General features: G+C 39.4%; 1 protein-coding gene across 1 annotated transcript in view; it reads right to left on the reverse strand.

Moving 5' to 3' along the window:
- Nucleotides 1-5,334: 5,334 nt before the first annotated feature.
- The window catches only part of sema3aa (sema domain, immunoglobulin domain (Ig), short basic domain, secreted, (semaphorin) 3Aa), a 66,903-nt gene continuing 50,607 nt past the window's right edge, over nt 5,335-21,630 (reverse strand). Inside the window, exons 11-17 of the mRNA XM_066666986.1 lie at nt 20,270-20,489; nt 18,041-18,132; nt 17,875-17,916; nt 17,607-17,764; nt 9,921-9,988; nt 9,306-9,451; nt 5,335-8,058 (exon numbers count right to left, since the gene is read on the reverse strand). Coding sequence (XP_066523083.1) covers nt 7,342-8,058; nt 9,306-9,451; nt 9,921-9,988; nt 17,607-17,764; nt 17,875-17,916; nt 18,041-18,132; nt 20,270-20,489 — 1,443 coding nt within the window. The 3' untranslated portion in view covers nt 5,335-7,341. The remainder of the gene's footprint in view (nt 8,059-9,305; nt 9,452-9,920; nt 9,989-17,606; nt 17,765-17,874; nt 17,917-18,040; nt 18,133-20,269; nt 20,490-21,630) is intronic.

Genomic DNA, 21,630 nt, shown 5'->3' on the forward strand with positions numbered 1-21,630 from the left:
TATATATACAGTAGTCTGCATATTGATACGTTTTAATTGACAATAAAACATCCTGTCCATTTGTGTCCCAAGTAACTGTCTACCATCTAGTGGTAAAATACAGGAACTGCAAAAGTACATACTGCCCCTCACTAACTGTAAACTGTCATTAGGCTTTGCGTATAGTGAAGTGCATAATTTTAATTGGGAAATTTGCAAATAACTATTTACAACAGTGATAATTTATCAATTAATCAAACAAAGTTTAATAAAGTATTTGTAACATAACGTTTTCACAAGATTTGTTGTAGCATTCTATACATCCCAGTTAACAATGGATGTTTGGCCTTTGTGACACATCTGCTGTTCTCTTATGTTCCACATTTGGTTTTGAATGATGCTGTTAACTCAGGGTGAGTCTAGTTACCTCAGCTTAGACACAAGTCCACTTTATATGGGCCAGGTGTCAGGGATGCCTTGGTTGTATTGATATTATTTATGCATGTTTTCTGTTGCTGTTGTGTGCTTATGTGTGTGAAAGTATGAATTTGGACTTGGTAGCGAGATGTGTGCCTTTGGAGGGACCCCATGATGAAGAAGGGTGTCTACCTGCTTGTATTGCATCCGCATCTCACTACATACCAAGCTCTGTTTACTTGCTTTTTTTTCTCTGCTCTTTTCTGCACTTATTTAATAAAGGTTGCTTGTTGCAGTAATGGCTATGTCTCATTTCCTATCACCTTTGGCCCATATACCATATGCCATAACCCAGTTCAAGCCATGCTCCTGACAGTTGGCCCACACAACATTTATCAGTGCTGATAAGATGCTGTAAGTGCAAAAAGTGACACAGATTAGGCCAAAATGATTTCTGGGATAGCACACTCTCAAACCTATTTCATACTTATATAACTTTGTATTTCACAGGTCTCAGGCTTCAGAAAAGTTAATTTCTTGTTAATTTCTTCCAGACCTGATGTGTTTATGATTTAGAGCCTTATTTTGATCAAAGGAGTTACAAACACATGACTGATGAGAATATCAAATTTAGAAAAGTTAAGATTTAAAAAGGTTATAATGTAAGTAAGGTAATATGAGTTTTAGTCACATCATTTTTCTCACTTGGGTTTAGGATGTCTGAGTAAAAGCATTACTCATAATGGTTCTGGAAGCAAATTTGCCTTGAAGGAAGAAGGAACGTAATTGGTTGCCAGCCAACACCTTATGAATGTGATTGGTTAAAAAGGCAGAGCTTTTCAAATACCACATCATAATCCAGTAAAGCTGTGCTTAGACTCTTGTGTTTGCCTGTTTTGACTGCCACAAATGTCTCTGTAAGAATAAACGTGCAATGTATTTTTCATTTTTGTTACCACTGCATGTAGCCTACTCAACCCTACTTGGCTTGGCTTGGCTTAGCTCTTTTGCTTTTCCGCTAGCCAAATCTGGTACTTGATCCATGGAACCAGGTACTATTGTAGTCCCTGCTAAGGCCTGGTTCGAAGCAAGGTGATGTAAATTTTGCAGAGCACTGATCACCAAAAAAAAAGATATAATGCAGACCTCCAACACAAAGCCTCTAGTAAAATTTACAAGTTAAAAGTCACATTTGTTTTCATCCGACTCACAATGGTAGCTCATAAAATTACGCTGTGGTGTTTTGAAGAAGTTCAAATGCTCCTTAGATAGGTGGCAGATGAAAAACTCCAGGGAGAGCTGAATGGTGCAACAAAAAACTGGGGAGTTTGTGAGAACTGGGGTTCAGAGCTTATACACAACAAGTAAACAACTAACGTTACCGCTGCATTGCTGTGCTAAATAATGCTCTGCTGCCTCTGAGGAAGCAGAAAATTATTGTATGTAATTCTGCAGCTTCTTCAGCGGTGGCAATCATAAATCAAGTGTGCAAAACATATTTGTTTAGAATATGATTCATAGGCAGCAGTATTTTATTACATAGCCTTGTGCAGCTTCCTCTTATAACTCAAATGTGCAAGAAAGTATGTCTTCAAAATCAGCCTCAGAGGCAGCAGAGCAGTAGAACATTCTGCAGCTTCCTCAGAGGCACAGAGTTACATTATCCTCCATTCAGGGAAAACAAAATACTATGATTTTTTCAACATTTCTAAGTTATTAAAGAGAGCTAAGTTTACAGTATATTGTACATTTATTTCTTCCAAAGCAATTTCTGACAGTCAGAGCAGGAGAACCACAAGAGTCTAGGCAGAGCTGGTTTCTGGTCCAGTATTTGAAAATCTCTGCCCAATCCATTTGAACCAATCCCTTTCCCCGCCTGTTGGCTAGTAACCAATTATGTTCCTTCTGCCTTCATGCCAGCACTGTTTCCAGAACCGTTTTGAGTAGTGATTTTGCACACATGCCTGGAAGTCTGTAGAGATTCTTTCTGACACACCATTTGCAAAAAGCACTCAAATAATAGCTTGTATATTGTCTTTTTTTTAAGCGTGGTGCACGCCAGGAGCTAATCTGCCTGGAGCCAGTGGTGGGTGCCACTATATTATGTTGCTAAATTATTTCGTAGTTGTTTATGCCATAGTAAATGATACTGTTCAGAAAAAGAGAAATTAAATAGACAGTCATTAAAGCCACGTAAACGGTAGAGCTCATTCTCTTTTAAAGGAACAGATGCAACCAGTCAAAACAGGGCTATGAGAAAGGCACTGTGTTGTTTGATTGTGTTTTGGCATTTTGACTGAAGCATTTTACAGATGTTTTATTAAGACCTCAGACAACTGTTAGGGCTATTCATTCATTCATTACCTGTAACCGCTTTTCCAATTCAGGGTCGCGGTGGGTCCAGAGCCTTCCTGGAATCATTGGGCGCAAGGTGGGAACACACCCTGGAGGGGGCGCCAGTCCTTCACAGGGCAACACAGACACAGACACACATTCACGGACACTTTTGAGTCGCCAATCCACCTACCAACATGTGTTTTTGGACTGTGGGAGGAAACCGGAGCACCCGGAGGAAACCCACGCGGACACTGGGAGAACACACCAACTCCTCACAGACAGTCACCCGGAGCGGGAATCGAACCCACAACCTCCAGGTCCCTGGAGCTGTGTGACTGCGACACCTACTTGCTGCGCCACTGTGCCGCTGTTAGGGCTATGTCTCATTTTTTTTTTTTTTTCTTTGTTAAAAGTGTTATACTGCAAGTACTGGCAAATATATTCAAACATTATCCCTGATAGCAAGGAGATGGCAGACCACTGTTGGCCCACTGAGGGCACGTTGGAGGTCCACTAGTGTTTTGCACAGCGTTTTCTGGGCGGACCGCTGGTGATTAAACAGAACTTTAGACAAAATGCCACATTTTAGCACTTTTCCATTCACAGTCCAATTTACAATTTATTCCTTCATTAGGTTCTTCATTATCCTTTATGAATAAGATTAGTAAATCATTTTAATCAGCACAGTGTTAACATTTTCAGCATTTAATCATTTTATATCATTATATCTCTCATAGTTGTTGATAATATTTGTATTAGTTTGTTTTCAGAATAAAAGTCTGTGTGAATTTAAAATCTGTGTGAGGAGATTATAAATGAGTTACATCTTGTACACAGGACAGTAACCTGAGTGGTCCTATGGTGGTCTACAGCAGGGTTGTGCCAGCCTTTTTATGCCAGTGGACCGATATATGCTCGCTGTCTGGGATGACATAGTTTACTTAAATATATCTTTAGCAAAATATTAACCGAGGGCCTGATTAGACCCAATTTACTGGGCCATATTTCTCAGTAAAATGTTGCTGTGCCCCACTAAACTCAGGGCGATAAAAAGTCATTTTTATCCCAGATTGATGAGCAGAACTATACGACAAGCCACTTACATTCACCACAGAAACTACATTTCCCATAATGCAGTGTTCCTAATACCTTGAGCCCCGCTATTAGTCAGAGCCAGTTTAAATTTCCAAGGAGTAATGGACATTGTTCCCCCTAACATTGTTTCTAACATTGTACAGTGAACGCCCAATGTTATTGTTGGAGGAGGAAATGGACGCAGTTTTGGTGAAAAGTGGTGAAAAAAGGCTTAATCTGTGAAAGGGAAACTGCCTCTTAGCTTGCATGCTTTTCACTAGATGTTCATCTAAATTGTGTGTGCAACATTACAACGAGTAGTCTAGAAATTACCCTGTTATAATTACAAGTATCTATCTATCTAGATATCTTTACACTTATATATCACCTTTCTTACAATCCACAGTGCTCATAACACTCAATCCAGAAGCAGCAGCCAAACGCGCACAGCGTACTCTCAACCAGGAACAACCGTCCACCTGGAGGACTGCATCGGGCACTAATCTATGTCTGGGCACACATACATTCACTCATACAAACAGACATTCACTCACACACCAGGACAGTTATTAGAGAAGCCAATTCACCTATCCTCCATGTTTTTGGACTGTGGGAGGAAACAAGAGACCCCGGAGGAAACCCACGCAGACACGGGGAGAACATGGAAACTCCACCCAGATGGGATTTGAACCCAAGATCCCAGCGCTGAGAGGCAAACGTGCTAACCACTAATGACCACACAGAAATGTCAGTATAGATCAAGCATATCACTTAACCATGCATAAAAAAGTCAACTTAAAGCATACACGCTGATTTTATTTTCAAATATATACTAATAGCACACTTGAATAAACTTATTTTTTGTAAGGGCTCTTCCTGCGTATTGGGCCTTATTCATACGGAAAGAGTTGGTTTTCAAAGTAGGGTTAAGTTAAGGGTGTTCTTATGTGTTCTTATGTCTCACAGAAGTATCAGAACCTGAACTTAATGTGGGTGATGGCAGCTTCACCAACAGTGGAAAAACCTGGTCACGAATCTGTCAACACTTTTGGAATTAAACCCCTCATATTTCCAGAAAACCTGTTTATAGGAGAATGAACAAACATGTCAGTAAATGTAGCCAAATTATTTTAAGTGGTTTTTGACCCATTCTTTTGTTCTGCTTGTAAGTAAATTTTGAAACAATTACAGTTAAAGAATGGAAATTACCACATTTTTTTTGTTGTTTTGTGATGCATTGAATATGTTGTTTTTTGAATTATGTCCTTGTCAGCAGCAATGGAGGACGTTACGCTTGGCACCCGAAAAACCAACATCTGCTTTGTTTTGGGTGCTGGTTTTCTGGTCAGCCAGCACGATCATGTAAGGCGTATATGGAATTTATGCTGATTTATTTTTTTTTAATTTAGGAGAGGCTGCTGACCTTGTGTGCAACCATCACCGCTGACAGATGTGCTGTGTACATACTCAGAAAAACAACAAAGCGTATACAAATTCCAAAGACAAGCCTAAAATAATAGAGGAAATGTTTATTTAGACAACCGAATGCATGCCAGAAACACCCATTGACAGTTATAAGAGCTCCCATCTCCCAACTTCAGATCAGATCCTCAGTCTTCAGCCCAAGACAAAACGAGTCTGAAGCAAGAGGTGGAGGGAGTGCCATCTGGTGGACATAGCTTTGTATTGCATTGAAACGTCATACATTTGAGGAGGGTGGGGTGGGGATATTTGTACAAAAGATTACAGATTTATAATACGAGAAAGGGGTGGACATATCTATCTTTACCTAGAAGTAAAACCAAATAAAAATATTCACATCTCTTTTGCTCATGGCAAGAAAGTGACCTCACACAAAAACACAGACAAGAAAGAAGATGCACTTAGAATGCACATGCAGTTTGTACTTGAAAGGGGCTCTCAGGGAGACATTTACCCTACACATTCTTACAGGAGATTCACAGCTAATGGCATGGGCATTCAGCACCATTACAACTTATTCATACCAAATTTATCCAGGCCTTATCCAATATTCATATTTTTCCATTCTGATAAATGTGCGACACAGAGACAAACAAACAAGTACAGACGGATTCATTTGGGGGCATTAGAAAAAAATGAAGAATTTCTTAGTTAAAAAATTAAGATATTTAAAGTTTCAACTGAACTTGCACTGTTCGAGGCTCGTGTAAAATGTAAAAAAAAAAAAAAAAAAAAGCTAAAAATATTGGTCCATCTATGTGCATCACCACATTCAGTCACTTGTGTTTACATTTGACCTCAAAACATCATAATATAATATCAAAAATAATTGTAACCCTTAAAAAAAAATGTCAGCAATAAATAGTCGAGTGGAGTCGGGCTGTATATATTTACACTCTATATATCTCAGCCTGACCTACAACATAGACTGTAAGAGCACATTTTGTATGAGGCAAAAGAGCATAAAAATAAGTTAAAAAATAAAAACAGTCAAGGTTACGGCAATAACCGAACACAGCACCTTTCAGAAGATGCAGCACGAGACGTGTTATAGAATGATTTATTTTGAATGAAACCAGAATTTAGCTCTAGTGTAAAGAACCCCTGACTTATTTAAACTTATTATTATTATTATTATTATTTTTAAAAATACTTTAGCTATGCCACTGACTTGAGAAACATATGTATTCAATTGAACGACATGCACAACATATTTGAGTTCCGTCCTTTGGGGGAATTGTCTCCACAGGTATAAGCATATTAGTCCCTTTTGGGTAACATGGTAATTATGAGTATACAGCAACGAATTACTTTGAAATGGCTACAAGTGTCAACGCTTTGGATAGGCTGTCAATAACACATGCCTTGGTTTGGCAAACGGTGCCTTGTATCCATGGTTACTGTTATGTTTTTTGTTTTTTTTCCCCCCCACACAGTGACCACAGTAATGCAGTTCTTCTGAATTAGAGTGACCAGACTCCAGTTCTTATAACTTTCCATTGTGTTTTAGTCCATATCAGAGGGTGTTGTCTGATCTAGAATTACGCACAAGTGTTGTTGAGCGACAGGAAGAATAAATAGTGAACATTCCACTTTTATTTTTGAATACAACATATCCATGTTCATGGAAGTTTTTTTTAATTTTTTTGTTTTACCCCAACAGCTTAGAGGAAGCAGTCTCAGAAATGGTAATCCCTTCTCATACTCCAAGATGAAAGAGTCCCATGGGATACCACACACCCACATTGCCTTTAGTGTAAGAGTGTATGTACAGGAAAGCGTATTAGTCCGCTACTGTGAGAAGTTCTTGATATTTCATTAATATAATTGTGCTTCCTCTGGTAAACCAGTGACAAAGTTCAAAACTAGTTTTCTAACTACAGTTTTGTCAGTCAGTTTATCCGTTATTGTGCTTTTGTTTGGATGTTTGCAATGTACACATATACGACGACTTCTGTATAGATGTCTGCATGTTTAGGGGTGCGAACAGATGGATCTGATCGAGTTTGTGTGTTTGTACGTGTGTCTGAGTTAATAAGCTCGTCTTTAGCTTCACACACTGCGAGGTGGTCTCTGTTGCTCATGTGTGCGACGGTTGCGCCCCCTCTTGTTCTCCTGGAGCTGCTTCCACTTAGCCGTGTTGGGCGGCGTTCTTCGGGCTGGTGGGCTGCCTCTCTTCCCCTGACTTTGGGTCACTTGAGTGCTCTGGACTTTGGGGCTGATGGGGCTGGGCTGTGGCCCTTGACCTTCTGTGCTTGTGGTTCCCTGTAGGATATGGCTTCTCTGTGTCCCGGCCATCTTGGCCAGGTAGGAGCCACCAGGAACATTGGTTGCCTTTGGGCCGCTCGGTCCTTTCTGCTCATTCTGATTCTTCTGTAGGCCTTGTCCAGCAGGCTGGGGGGCCTTCTGAGCCTGTGCGAGCCCTTGCCCAGTTCTGGGGGCTTTTTTGCCACGCTGCTTGCGTTCCTTCTTCCAGACGTGCTCGCAGAACTCATCTACGCTGTGTAGGTCTGGGTGCTCCAGCAGGCTCAGGAAGTCGCGGTACCACAGCTTGTGTTTCTGGGCCGGCTCACGGTCAGTGGCCCCTGAGCGCAGCAGTAGCAGCTCTCCCACACGCTGAGCTGGAATGACCTGCAGGGTGAGGCGCAGCAGTGGCTGAATGAAGCCATGCTCCACTGCGTGGCAGTGGTACACTCCGGAGTCAGCCTGGGTCAGACTGCGGATCAGCAAGCCTCGATCAGTGTGACTCACCCTCTCATCCAGCTTTATCTGAGAGTCAGAAAGAGAGATAGATAGAGAGAGGGGTGTTGACAATCAGTGGCATCATAAAAATAATGCAGAGCAACATCTGTAGATGTTTCTGCCTAATTTAAAGGAACACTAGGTAGGTTTTTTTTTTTTTTTCGCCCCTGGGGCTCCTCCTAGTATAATTTATTTTTTACAGCAATGTACAGATAATGAATAAATGAATGAATGAATGGTTTAAAAGCCTGTGACATATCACCCCTCAGTGTGCACAAGCAGCGCAATGCAATGTCACAACATACCACAGACACATAGAACCAAACATGTTCTAATAAATTTGATCACAAAGTCACTTCACTTTATTCAAAGACAAAATAAAGGTTTAGGATATTTTCATGTTTCTTTTAAATTAATATTTTTGAGCCGAGATTTATTTGTATTATATTTATATCATTTTGTAATATATTTATTTTATTTATGGAGATGTGCATGACGTACTGTACATATGCTACTCCCCTTCTAACACTTTGTTTAAATAATAATTTTTCAGCATTTCTTAAAAATATTATAATATTGCTCAAGTACATCTCATTCCTGTCTGTAGCTGGCTTCACTGTATCCATGTCATTCTCACTGTACGGAGAATGTATGTCTTGGAAACATGTGACATGCATCCTTTGCCTTGCTGCACCCCTCCTCCTAACATATGCTTGTGGCTGCGGTAGTGGGTTGAGGAGCTCTGGGTCATTGTGCAGAATGCAGAGACAATGACCCAGACTGTAACTGGAGATCTGTTAGATTATCGTCATGTCTGGTGGAGGGTCAGAGGTTAGTCCAGCACGTCCAGATCTGTTTCAGATCACGATTGGTAACAGCAACAAAGCTGTGTGTCTCTGTATAATTTCATTTAATTGTCATTCAAACATTCAGATTCCTCATCTTCAGTAAATAAGGGGCAAGTGACTTTTACAAAAAGGACAGCACCACTTATTTTTAAGTTTTACTTAGAATGAATATATATATTCATTATCTACCTTGGGGTGGTAGCACTTCAAATCTGATGCCTGGGCAGAATGAAGCTGTACTATTTAAGATGGACTTCCCTTTCATCCTAAATGTACTGAATGGGGCTGTATACCCCTTTAGTCCACCTTTGGCTTCAAGCATGATGACCTGAGCTGTTCAATAATAAGAGGTGTCTACAAAAATAACGTACCTAATGTCCACTATGAAAATGTGTGTGTGAGTGGGTGGGAAAGTGGGATTGTTACCTCAAGCTTTCGGTCATCATTGGGTCTCTGGATCTGCCAGTAGATTAGAGCTCTCTGAGACTTTGAGCTACACTCCAAGAACATACTGCTGTTCTCTACGCCATACACACTCCGCTCCTCCACACTGCTGTAGCCCTCCAGATCATCTACACAAATATATAATTATACATGCGCGTGCACACACACACACACACACACACACACACACACATACTATATAAATCTATTTTCACTAAACACGTGTGAAAGTAATTTTATTGGACAGAGACGATACACTACTACTGTAATCATTATGACTAAAAATGGACTAAAACCTGTGCAATTGTAAATGAATAATATGTGATACAGAAATACAGAACTGTGCAAGGCACTTTAATTACATTATACAAATTGCCTGTAAAACAACTATTATAATAGAACTAATGCAGCCTGTTGTCTCATTTGTTCATAAGACCCAGCAGAAGTGAAATGTAAATAAATAAATTATTACTGGTTATTAACATGATATTAAAGGGCTGATATACATTGCAGCCTTTGGGAATATTAGTATTGCACCAGTTATTATTTTAATACAATATACAATGCAGCTCTAATTTGCTGTGTGTTTATGTTTACCATTATGGTGCAGATCTGAGCACTGGGAGAGAGGGTCTCCATTTCTGATGTCCTGCCGCCTTGTTCTCCTGCAGAAATATAAAAGTACATGTCATTCAAACAATCTTTTACTAAGCTTTATACCAACGTTTATAAGCATTCATTCTCAGAGCAATGGTTTAAGAAACCATAAAAACATAAGTCAGAATATGTACAAATCCTTTAAAGGGAACAATTTTAGAGCATGGTGTGTCCCTGGTTTGCATCCAATGTTTCAGATTAGGTTTTAGACCCACCATGACCCTGACCAGTTTGAAGTGGTTAAAGCACATAAATGAAAATGAATTTAATAGTTTTGGTTTGTTTACTGACTGTAATACACTGGGAATAAAACATAAACTATGCCCAGGCCACATTTTATCTTTTATTATTATTATTTTGGTTAATGAAAAAATAACAGTAAAATTTAAAAGTCTAGAAATATGTTTTCAGTTAACAATTCTACTGAACATGTACCAACCCTAGAGGGCACTGTTGCTTCAGTTAACTTTAGTACTTTTTGTAGCCTCAGCTTTGAGTGAGTGGGGAGGATGGAAGAAACCTGGCACACACAACAAATGCTGGAGGACCAGTTGGTGCTCACAGCAAAATGACTCATGGCTGGGAGTCCTTCCATAGACGTGTTATGGAAGTCCACACTGCAGCTTTTTGATATCCAGAGAATACGGGGGGCTGCTCAGCCTGCAGTTCTGAAAGCCTCTTTCAGTCTTTCTCTGGGCCGAGCTGAAGCCAGGGCTTTTATGACAGCTTTGCTCCTCTGCACTAGGACTTGGCCAAGCCTCGTATCCCTTCATATTTTAGAAATGCGAGGCTTTCCTGTGTTAAACGGAAAATCCAAAACTTCAGGGGTTGCTGGAGTCAGAGCCTTTGTTTTAACAGGTAATAAGGAAAGAGACGAAAATATGAAGGCGTTTTTTAGGGAAAATCAGGAGATCAGACTCTAGATTAGACTGATTCTTTAGGGGAAAAGAGATATGAACACAAGCTTAAAAACACCTTCTGGTTTATATATATATATATATATATATATATATATATATATATATAGCACCCAATGATTCCAGGTAGGCTCTGGACACACCGCGACCATGAACTGGGGAAGCGGTTGCAGATATATATATATATATATATATATATATATATATATATATATATACACCATATATATAAATCTTCCATGTCCTCAGCTTAATCTCTCTCTCTCTCTCTCTTTCCTGTCTCTGTTTGTGTGTCTTGCACCCTATAATTCTTTCACACACACACACACACACACACACACACACACACACACACACACACACACACACACACACCATACATTATGTGTGTGAGATCAGAACACATGTGAGGGGAAGGTTCTGGTTCTCATTGCTGCTGCTGGAGTAAAAATATTTGGAGAGGAGAGGAGTGCCCAAGAAGTGCTGACCAGCAAGTTCTGCCCATTTTTGCCTTGAGGGGACACACAATGGGTGGGCTATATGACTAAAATATATGTCACAAAGTGTGATAAGTTGAAGCTGACACAGCTGGCTAGCAGTACAGCAGTATTACATAAAAAAATCTATCAAACTATACATGTCAATTTTTTTTACCCTATTCGTGGTATCATGTAGCTGTCCAACTAAGCAGGGCCAATTGCTGTCAAATAAAACATAGGTGTTCTGATTTTCTGCTGCTTCTTCACTTTAGAATTGTCCCACCACCTAGTCAGATTTCCTTCAGTCACAGTGCTGGACCCATGTTTATATGGACGTGCAAAGACAAAGCCAAATGGAACAAAGCAAACACAATGAGTCCAGAGAAATAAGAGTCCTGAATAAATATAATGAAAAAAGGTGAGGAAAAAACAAAGAAAAAAAGCAAAAATGGCTGGACACCAGTTCATCTGCTCCTCACTCCTGGGCTCTTGTGCTGAAATTAGCTGAGGCTCTTTCACATTTGAAAAAAAAAACAGGCACTGAATCGGGTTCTGAACAGGGAACTGTGGTGTTTTGTTTGATCCTTGTGGTATTTTGAACAAAGCATGTCACAAATGTTTCATTTAGAAATTCAGGGGAAAGTTTGTTAATTATGAATAAATAGTATATGTCCCTTTAAAAAAATGAGCTTAATAAATATATATATATGTCATTATACACCAATGTATAATTTTATTAGGAACACCTACCTTGTATCTACACTCATTCTCAATTTTTTCAGCTCCACTGACCACACAGGAGCAATTTGTAGTTCTACAATTACAGACTCTAGTCCAGTTTCAACCTTCTCTTCATTGTTCAGAACCAACATAAAGACAATTATTTTTTTGTGTGGTGGATTATTGTCAGTGCTGCAGTGACACTGATGTAGTGGTGGTGTGCTGGTATGATTGGATCAGACACAGCAAGGCTGCTAGAGGTTTTAAAGCCCTCTCTGTGTCACGGCTGGACTAAGAATTGTGCCCCAACCAAAATTATCCAGCCAAATGCGTCCCGTATCTATGGATAAAAACTAGAGGATGACAAACACAAATTGCGCAGCACAAAAAAAGAGCCGCTGTCTCTGACTTTATATCTATAAGGTGGGTGTGTCTAACAGATTGGACAGTGAGTGGACAGTGTTTAAAAACACAAGAAGCACTGCTGTGTCTAATCCACTAGTACTAGCTAAACACTCTCTAACACCACCACAACCACGTCAGTGTCTCTGCAGCATGGAAAATTACACCTGCTCTGTGAGATTTCTACTGAGGTTCTGACCACTAAAGAACAGGGTCACATGGGGATAAGAAAGTATGCCGAGAAACGGGGGAACTACAGTCTGTAATTGTAGAACTACAAAGTGCTCCTGTATGGTCAGAGCTGATAAAATGTACACAGAGAGGTAGGTTTTACGATCAATGTCATAACCAGTTTCAAACCTCTCTTTATAGAGCTTTATAGAGATATATAGTCTTTAACTAGCTGTTTTTGATACTATAATTTTGTTAAACATCAAACTGATCTCCGCTCTGATTGGCTGCCCTTTATTGGCAGGCATGTTTCAAATGGAATTCATAAACACTCTATAATTTCATCATGTATACATTGGGCTGAAAAGGGCTGAATAGGCACATATATGTAATTAAGCTGCTTTCCTTGACATAAGGAAAACAGTGAGATTAAAATGGTCTGCTTTTGCAGTTTAGTATTCATATTTGGACTGTAAAGAGCACTGAATGGCCAAATAATCTTTGACAATATTTACATACCACAGCAAATTATTTTATTTCAGTACAGTGTGAATATTTACGTTTATGGGCCATTTAAAATATATTAGTCGAAATATTATTGGTGCAGTATCTGCTGTCCTGCATTCTGCTCTTAGAGATCAAACAATTTCAACACAGTAGAACCAAAACCTCAGATATATTGTTGGATTGTGTTGTATACTCAGAAACGCTTACTGCGATATAATTAATGAATATAATAATATTATTTTGTTATATTTGCTCCTGCTGTGACCTGTTGTATTGGTATAAATTATTGTTCATATACTGTGTGGGGTATATGTTCTGAGCATTTGTGTGTGTGAAAGAAAGTTAATATGTTTATGAAAGTGCTAGCCTCCACTGGTTGTAATGAAGTGTGTAAAGCTCCTGTGCTGTGGTATGAGTGATGTAGGTGGTAGATTATATTTAAAGACAGCAGGGTGGTATGTGTGAATGTGGTATGGGATCTAGGGCAGAAAGTGTTTTTAAAAGTAGGGTTTGTACTGCTTGGCTTCTGGAAGCTTTTGAAGAAATGTGTGGTAGTCGGAATGCTGAAGGCTAGTATTTCCATAATATGTAAGAACACTTCAGTATGGATTTACCCTCGCAAATCATTCATAGAGAATAAACAGAGTACACAAGGCCAAGTAAATACATTTTTTTTTCAAAGGAAATCTCATAAGAATTTCTAGTAAATGCTATAAAAACAAAAATTTAAGCAAAAGTCCAGAAACTTAGCAGACAGCAGTATACAAATGACAATATCTGGGCAACTCATTGCAAGTGCATGTTCTCAGGGTACAAGCTTAAAGCCACCATAGGTAAGATTGGGTATTTTTCCTCCTGAGCTCCCCCCTAGAGTTGTAACTCATATTTACAGCACTGTCTGTCACTGGGACGGTGTTGAGCCCGGAGTAAGTAACTATGTAAGAGTAAAGTAATACAATACTTTTTGAAGATGAAATTTTAGAGGAAAATTGCTACATATTGTTGCTTTAAAGTGTGCTGTTGTGTTAATAAAGTGATAATATAGTACAGTGAAAGCTTTACTTACAAGTGAATCAACTTAAGAATTTTCTGAGAAACGAGCTGTTGCCCAGTTGATTTTTTGCTTTATGATGCGAGCTGAGATCTGAGTTATGAGTGAGTTTATGCCACATGCAACTAGCCCAGCGACCATTCAGTTCACTTGGTTTTCACTGTTTTTTGTAGTATTACGTGTGTAGCGAGTAAGTTAAGTGATAGAGCACAAGAAAAATTCCTCAACCTCCTCCGCCAACATCTTCTGATCTTCAAGCTAAATACACTTAAGAGGACTAGTTTATTTCTTTGCATTTCATTATGTATTATTATTTTTTTATAGATTATTTGTTTTTTCTAAAGTACATTTTTCTTATTTAAATCACATAATATGGTGTGGTTTTGGGGGGCTGGAACGGATTAATAGCATTTCAAATAATTTTAATGGCGAAATTTAATTAGATATACGAGCAAATTGAATTAGGGTGCTTTCATATAATACATAGCTAAACGGCTTTGCACCACACGGTTTTGCCTCTTTGGCGCCTCGCTTTGCTGCTGCACTCAAAGTTCGACCATATCAAACTTTGACCTACTTTCTGCGGAACTTTCCGAAGCGCAGCCAATGGCTGCATCCGAAATCGCGTACTTGAACGGTAAGTACCAAATTGGATTTTTTGCCCATGGATTCTAACTCCACACTGAGACACCATCGTGAAGTATTTGGTTATTTAACTCATGAGAAATGTAAGTATCACCTGCCTTCACTTACAACAGCTTTAAAATTTTTACGTTAATAACACTTTGAACAACAAGCAAAATCGATTTGTTGTTTTCTGCAGAGTTACTCATAACGTAACTTATTGTTGTCTCTAATCATAATATTTTAAAAACATTTTTATTGTTCTACCATATACTTCAAAATCTGGCTTCCCCCTTTCCGACATTTTTCTTTCTAAGCGCCGCAGCTTAATTGAAATCATGGGATAGGACAGTGTGCTGGGGTTGCATAATTCAAAATTTCTCCCAATGAAGTACGTCATCCGGGGACTTTTCGCGTACTGCTCGACGAATACTATGTATTCGGACACCCTAGTCATTCTCGCGTACTGCTTAGTATGGAAGTACATTTCGGACGCAGCCAATGAGATAGACTAGTGAATATTGTAATACAAGCAGAGCTGCGGGTTGACAGATACTGTATATATGGATAATAAACTCATTCTCACAGTGTCCTAGTATCCAGAGCTCTATAACAGCACTTTAAAAGTATATTATTACATAGTGAGAGAAAAACACAGAATGGTGATTTACCAGGTTCGCACTCAAATAACAATTTCACATTCACGAAGCCACTACATATATGAATTTAGCCAGTTAGCCTGTTAGCAACAAACCTGCTTTAAAAACTACTTAAACACCGTGCGCTGAAAATGTGAACACAGCTCGAAGCCAAGCAGAGTGCAAAGCAGCGATGCGCAGAACACTAGTCATGTGAAAGCCCCCTTATGAGGTCAGTAACAGAACAAATTAAACTCGTAAGTCAGAGTATTGCTGTATTTCTCAATTGAGTTGCACAATGAAGGAATACGATAATGTGAAAAATTAGACAGAGTCTTTAATCTCCTTTTACAGGTCAGAGATTTAAAAATCACAATATATTTAAAGGTAAAAATAATACAAACCGGATTCCAAAAAAGTTGGGATACTAAACAAATTGTGAATAAAAACTGAATGCAATGATGAGGAGGTGCCAACATCTAATATTTTATTCAGAATAGAACACAAATCACAGATCAAAAGTTTAAACTGAGAGAATGTATCATTTTAAGGGAAAAATATGTTGTTTCAAAATTTCATGGCGTCAACAAATCCCCAAAAATTTGGGACAAGGCCATTTTTTACCACTGTGTGGCATCCCCCCTTCTTCTTACAACACTCAACAGACGTCTAGGGACAGAGGAGACCAGTTTCTCAAGTTTAGAAATAGGAATGCTCTCCCATTCATGTCTAATACAGGCCTCTAACTGTTCAATCGTCTTGGGCCTTCTTTGTCGCACCTTCCTCTTTATGATGCTCCAAATGTTCTCTACAGGTGAAAGATCTGGACCGCAGGCTGCCATTTCAGTACCCGGATCCTTCTCCTACGTAGCCATGATGTTGTGATTGCTGCAGAATGTGGTCTGGCATTATCTTGTTGAAAAATGCAGGGTCTTCCCTGAAAGAGATGACGTCTAGATGGGAGCATATGTTGTTCTAGAACCTGAACATAGTTCTCTGCATTAATGGTGCCTCTCCAGACATGCAAGCTGCCCATGCCACAAGCACTCATGCAACCCCATACCATCAGTGATGCAGGCTTCTGAACGGAGCGTCGATAACAACTTGGGTTATCCTTGTCCTCTCTGGTCCGGATGACATGGCGTCCCAGTGTTCCATAAAGAACTTCAAATCGTGACTCATCTGACCACAGAACAGTCTTCCATTTTGCCACACTCCATTTAAAAGACCCCTGGCCCAGTGCAAACGTCTGAGCTTGTGGAGCTTGCTTAGAAATGGCTTCCTCTTTGCACTGTAGAGTTTCAGCTGGCAACGGCGGATGGCATGATGGATTGTGTTCACTGACAATGCTTTCTGGAAGTATTCCTGAGCCCATTCTGTTATTTCCTTGACAGTGGCATTCCTGTTTGAGGTACAGTGACGTTTAAGGGCCCGGACATCACGAGCATCCAGTAGAGTTTTACGGCCTTGACCCTTACGCACAGCAATTGTTCCAGATTCTCTGAATCTTTTGATGATGTTATGCATGGTTGATGATGATAGTCTTTGCTATTTTACGCTGGGTAACACCATTCTGGTTCTTTCTGCGCAACAATGGTGGAATTGGTGATCCTCTTGCCATCTTGGCTTCAGAGAGACTCTGACACTCTGAGAAGCTCTTTTTATACCCAATCATGTTGTCAATTGACCTAATTAGTGTTAATTGGTCTTCCAGCTGTTCGTTATATGCTCAATTTCCTTTTTCCAGCCACTTATTGCTACTTGTCCCAACTTTTTGTTGACACTGTGAAATTGTGAATCAACATATTTTTCCTTTAAAATGTTACATTTACTCAGATTAAACTTTTGATCTGTCATCAATGTTCTATTACGAATAAAATATTGACATTTGCCACCTCCACATCATTGCATTCAGTTTTTATTCACAATTTGTTTAGTGTCCCAACGTTTTCAGAATCCGGTTTGTACCTACTCTTTTTTTCCAACTGTCCAGAGAGATTCTTGGTTACCATTTGTAAATGCATGTAGTTAAAACCATATTAAGACACCATCTACATTCTAGTCACATGAAAGGGCCAGGTGTAAACTGTGTCTGGCTTCTGTAAATGCTAACTGACCTCTTAGCTGTGGGGAAGTATCTGGAGCACTCGGTCCCATCCCAGGCGCAGTATGGATCTCTGGCCAAACAGCATTCGGCACAGGCTTTTCCATACACCTCACAGCGATGCAGAGGCATCTGTGATATTCCCACTGCTGAACCCAGGTACAGCTGTTGCTGTTGAGGCAGACAAACACAAAGCAGTGAGCTCAGACCCACCAGAACTGCTCTAACATTTAATGGCTACTCACTAAGCCATATGCACCAGCAGCCATCAGCAGACTTACTTGTTTAGTGGAGAGTTCCATGGCGGTGATGGGTGTTGGCTCCTACAGAGAAAACACACAGAGCTCTGACTCACTGCTATTTTTTCCCTTGCTTTAATAATCACTCTTAAATGAGTCTCTGGGGAAGTTACAGTGTTTGTTGGTCAAGCAGTGCTGAGGAGCATACCCTAAAGATGGTCATCTCTTCCAGTACCACCTCCTCCAGGTCATGCCAGCTCTCTCTGGGAATGGTCACCACTTTCAAAACTGTGCCCAAATCTGTCCAGAAAAAGCCAGAAAACAATTTAGACTGATGATGATTCATATCTGAATGCTTTCCATATATTATCCATCAAAAGTGTCTAAAGCAATATGTGAAGAATAGCTGACTTGTATAGTTCAGTTCCAACCTTAATCTAACACACCTGCTCCTGAAGGCCTTGATTAGCTAAATTAGGGGTTTTCAACTCAGAGTCATGGGAACACACTGTCCTGCACAGTTTCAAATGTTCCTTGACCCAACATGCCTGATCCAGCTGGTCATCTAATAATCAGACTCTTTATGAGCTGAATTACATTTGTTGGGAAGGAATGGTTGCAATACCCCAAAACACTGATCCTATGTCATAAAGTCCAGCTAAATGTCAGATTACGCTTTTGTTTTTTGTTTTTCCTGATGCTGAAGATCAGTTTTTTCCTGATTTGTAGATCAGTTGATATCAATATTAGTGTGTTCTGACTTTAATAATATCCAGACATTTTGCCTGTTTGCCTGTGTAATGTTAGAGGTTAACTATCCCAGATTTTAAAACATTATTATAGCAATCTAATATTTTCAGTGTAAAGGCGCAGTGGAGTTAAGGCGTCCTGAGCAGAGAAAGAAGCTGCCCTGTTTTCATTCTCGGGATGAAAATTAGCCCCGTCCTCTGGAAACTTGGGCTCTCCTCACAAGATCGACCCTGGCCACAAAGCTTTCTCTAAGCAAGACGGTGGATTCCACTACTAAATGTTAAGGACTACACAAAAATCCATTGAGATTGCATTCTTCCACAAAAGCAGATCCTAACTAACAGTGAGACAAGATGAGAATCAATGCTGGATTTTATGACTTTTCTGATATGAACAACACTAAGTTCTGCTTAACGTTTCCCTCCAGACACTCAACGCACAATTATTTTCCTAGAAGCGCTCTCCTGGGTCAGTGACTGCTCTCCACACTAATATAGTGTGAAGGAGCAATGGGAAAGCTTAGTTTCATTGACACTTCTCTATAAATTCCTGCTTTACTGGTTGTCTGGTCGACTGGGATAGTGGATTTTTCACATTCCACCTTAAATGATACTGCGATTACACACCGTTAACTCACGAGGCTCAAGTTACTCATTTTCTTTTTTCACCTTAAAAGGTGTTCTAAATTGAACTTGTACCATTGCCCTGTGTTGTTCATTTACCATTCAGGGCATCTACTAATTTTTATTTATATGCAACTTTAAAAGTGAGGCTGAAATTATAGTTTCTTATTTGGATTTCCTGTTTCACCTCAAATTTCAAATTTAAAAGAGACACCAACTACTGCAAAAAGGGAGAGTCTGAGTTCACAAGTCTCATTCCGTTGTGTTGTTTTTGTCCCTTGCTTTAGATCTGTAGGTCTTTTCTACCCTCCCAGCTGAAGAAGAATGCCTTTTGCTTTTTGGGGTTTTTTACCTACCGGTGAGAGTGCTCACTTACGCTGTTTCTCCTCACACTGGCAGAAAATAGCAGCATACTGCGTCCAAACAGTGAATACACTGAGTACAACTACTACTGTTCTCCCTGGACTTATATATTCTGTGTTGGTTTGTACCCTTTGTGTTGGTGTTCTGTAATTTTGTCGATTTGGGTGATGGAAAAGCACCAAGTGAAATTGATTTTTTATTATTACTGGCATGATATTACTGGCTTATGGCAAGAATTGGGACAGGGGAAAGATTGCAGAGAGCAAGACCTGAATCCCAGACATTATTGGCGATTTAGAAATCCAGGCCAGACATATTTTATAGGTTCCAAAAAGAGGACATGTCAGGGGAAGAAAAAGATGTATGGCCACTCTAACCCACACCTTTCCAGTGCTTTGGAGCGCTACTAGGTTTTAAAATTAACTTTGAAAAAGTGAACCATGTGTAAAAGTGGGATACAGTGCTCAAAATACTCATCCTAACTGAAACAGTACACAGCCAATAACACATTACACAATGTGGACTATTTATGTAACAAAATTGATCAGAATTAATCTATTAATTCCTTCCAGTATCCAGTTTAGTACTAAGGCCAGTAGTTGAACTTGGCTAGGGTGTATTTATATGTTATGCCAACTTTTGCCTTCATATGCAGAAGCAAAAAGATTCCTCAAGGCAGTATATTATACTAGTATACTGACCTGTGCCGATGAACATGACATCATACTGGCCATCCTCTGCCTCCACTCTGTCTACCACCAGCTGTGTGAACTGATACTCTGCATCCGTTCGCACCACGATGGGTCGGCCACCTACTGGCTGCACAGGGTTATACATGGCTGGATGTAGACGTGCAAACGTGATCACATCGTCTGGGAGGTCTTTGGTGGAATCAAAGCCACCAAACGTCTTACTGGGACACTGAGAATGGAGAGCAAGGTAAGTTACTTCCAATTAATTAAAACATTGCTGCCGTGATTAATATGTTGCAATCACACAAAGTGGGGCCTGCCAGGGCATGTCTACGTTAGGGACCACTAATTTATATCAGTTTGAAAATTTAGCTGCCACGCAAAAACACTCTACAATCTATTAGATGTACAAATAGATTTTAAATCATTTTAAATCTGTTTTAAAGAGTTTAAAGAATTTGTGTTTGTGTACCATATTATTGTATTTCAAATATCAACACTGCACTGCATTGCACTGTATTAAAATGGATTGTCATTTCAATTTATTCAACAAAAAAACAAAAAGTTTAGTAGTTTGAAAATCTTCATCGACTTCTTTGCCGCTTAATCCATTTCAGGGTTGTGGTAGTTTGAAAATGCAGAAGTATTTATTGCTCACTGCATTCGTTATGTGTTCTATAAAGGAAAAAGTGCTGCAAAAGCAAGTGCATTGATTTTTTCTTGGGGAAAATTATATGTGATTTTGGTTTAGATTATTAAAATGTTGCTTTTGATGTTAGCAATTTTGAAATTAGTATATAAATACTTACATTTTATTTATATATTTAATATATATGTATATTCTTTGATAAAATGAAAATTGTCATATTTAATACTATGGAACAGTTACCATTGTCACGAGGGCGTGATGAGTGGATTTACGGAGGCGGACACACTCGCTACAACACAGAGTTTTAATATATAGATAACATAACAAACGAACTTGACGAGAAACACAAAAACACTACTTATAAACATAGGAAATAGCACGAAACAACACTACAAGACTGGGGCATGAAACAGGCAGGAGACCGAACGAGAAACGAGCTAGAGAAACAAACAATACAAATGGGAAACGAAATTACTTTTACAGGGAGAAGCAAGGAAACAATACGGAGTGACAACAAGACCTAACACAATGACCGATCCCAGGAAGTGAGGGAAGAGGACTTAAATATACGAACTAACAAGAAACACCTGACACAGATAATGAAGGACACTGACAAGGAGGTGGAACCAAGGCGGAGCTAGAGTGGAACAAGGGCGGAGATATGAATAACAACAAACAGACAGAGCCACATGGAAAGTGAAAACAAACAAGAAAGGGCTAG

This window comes from Hoplias malabaricus, chromosome 4, assembly GCF_029633855.1.
Source record: "Hoplias malabaricus isolate fHopMal1 chromosome 4, fHopMal1.hap1, whole genome shotgun sequence".
Lineage (NCBI taxonomy): Eukaryota > Metazoa > Chordata > Actinopteri > Characiformes > Erythrinidae > Hoplias > Hoplias malabaricus.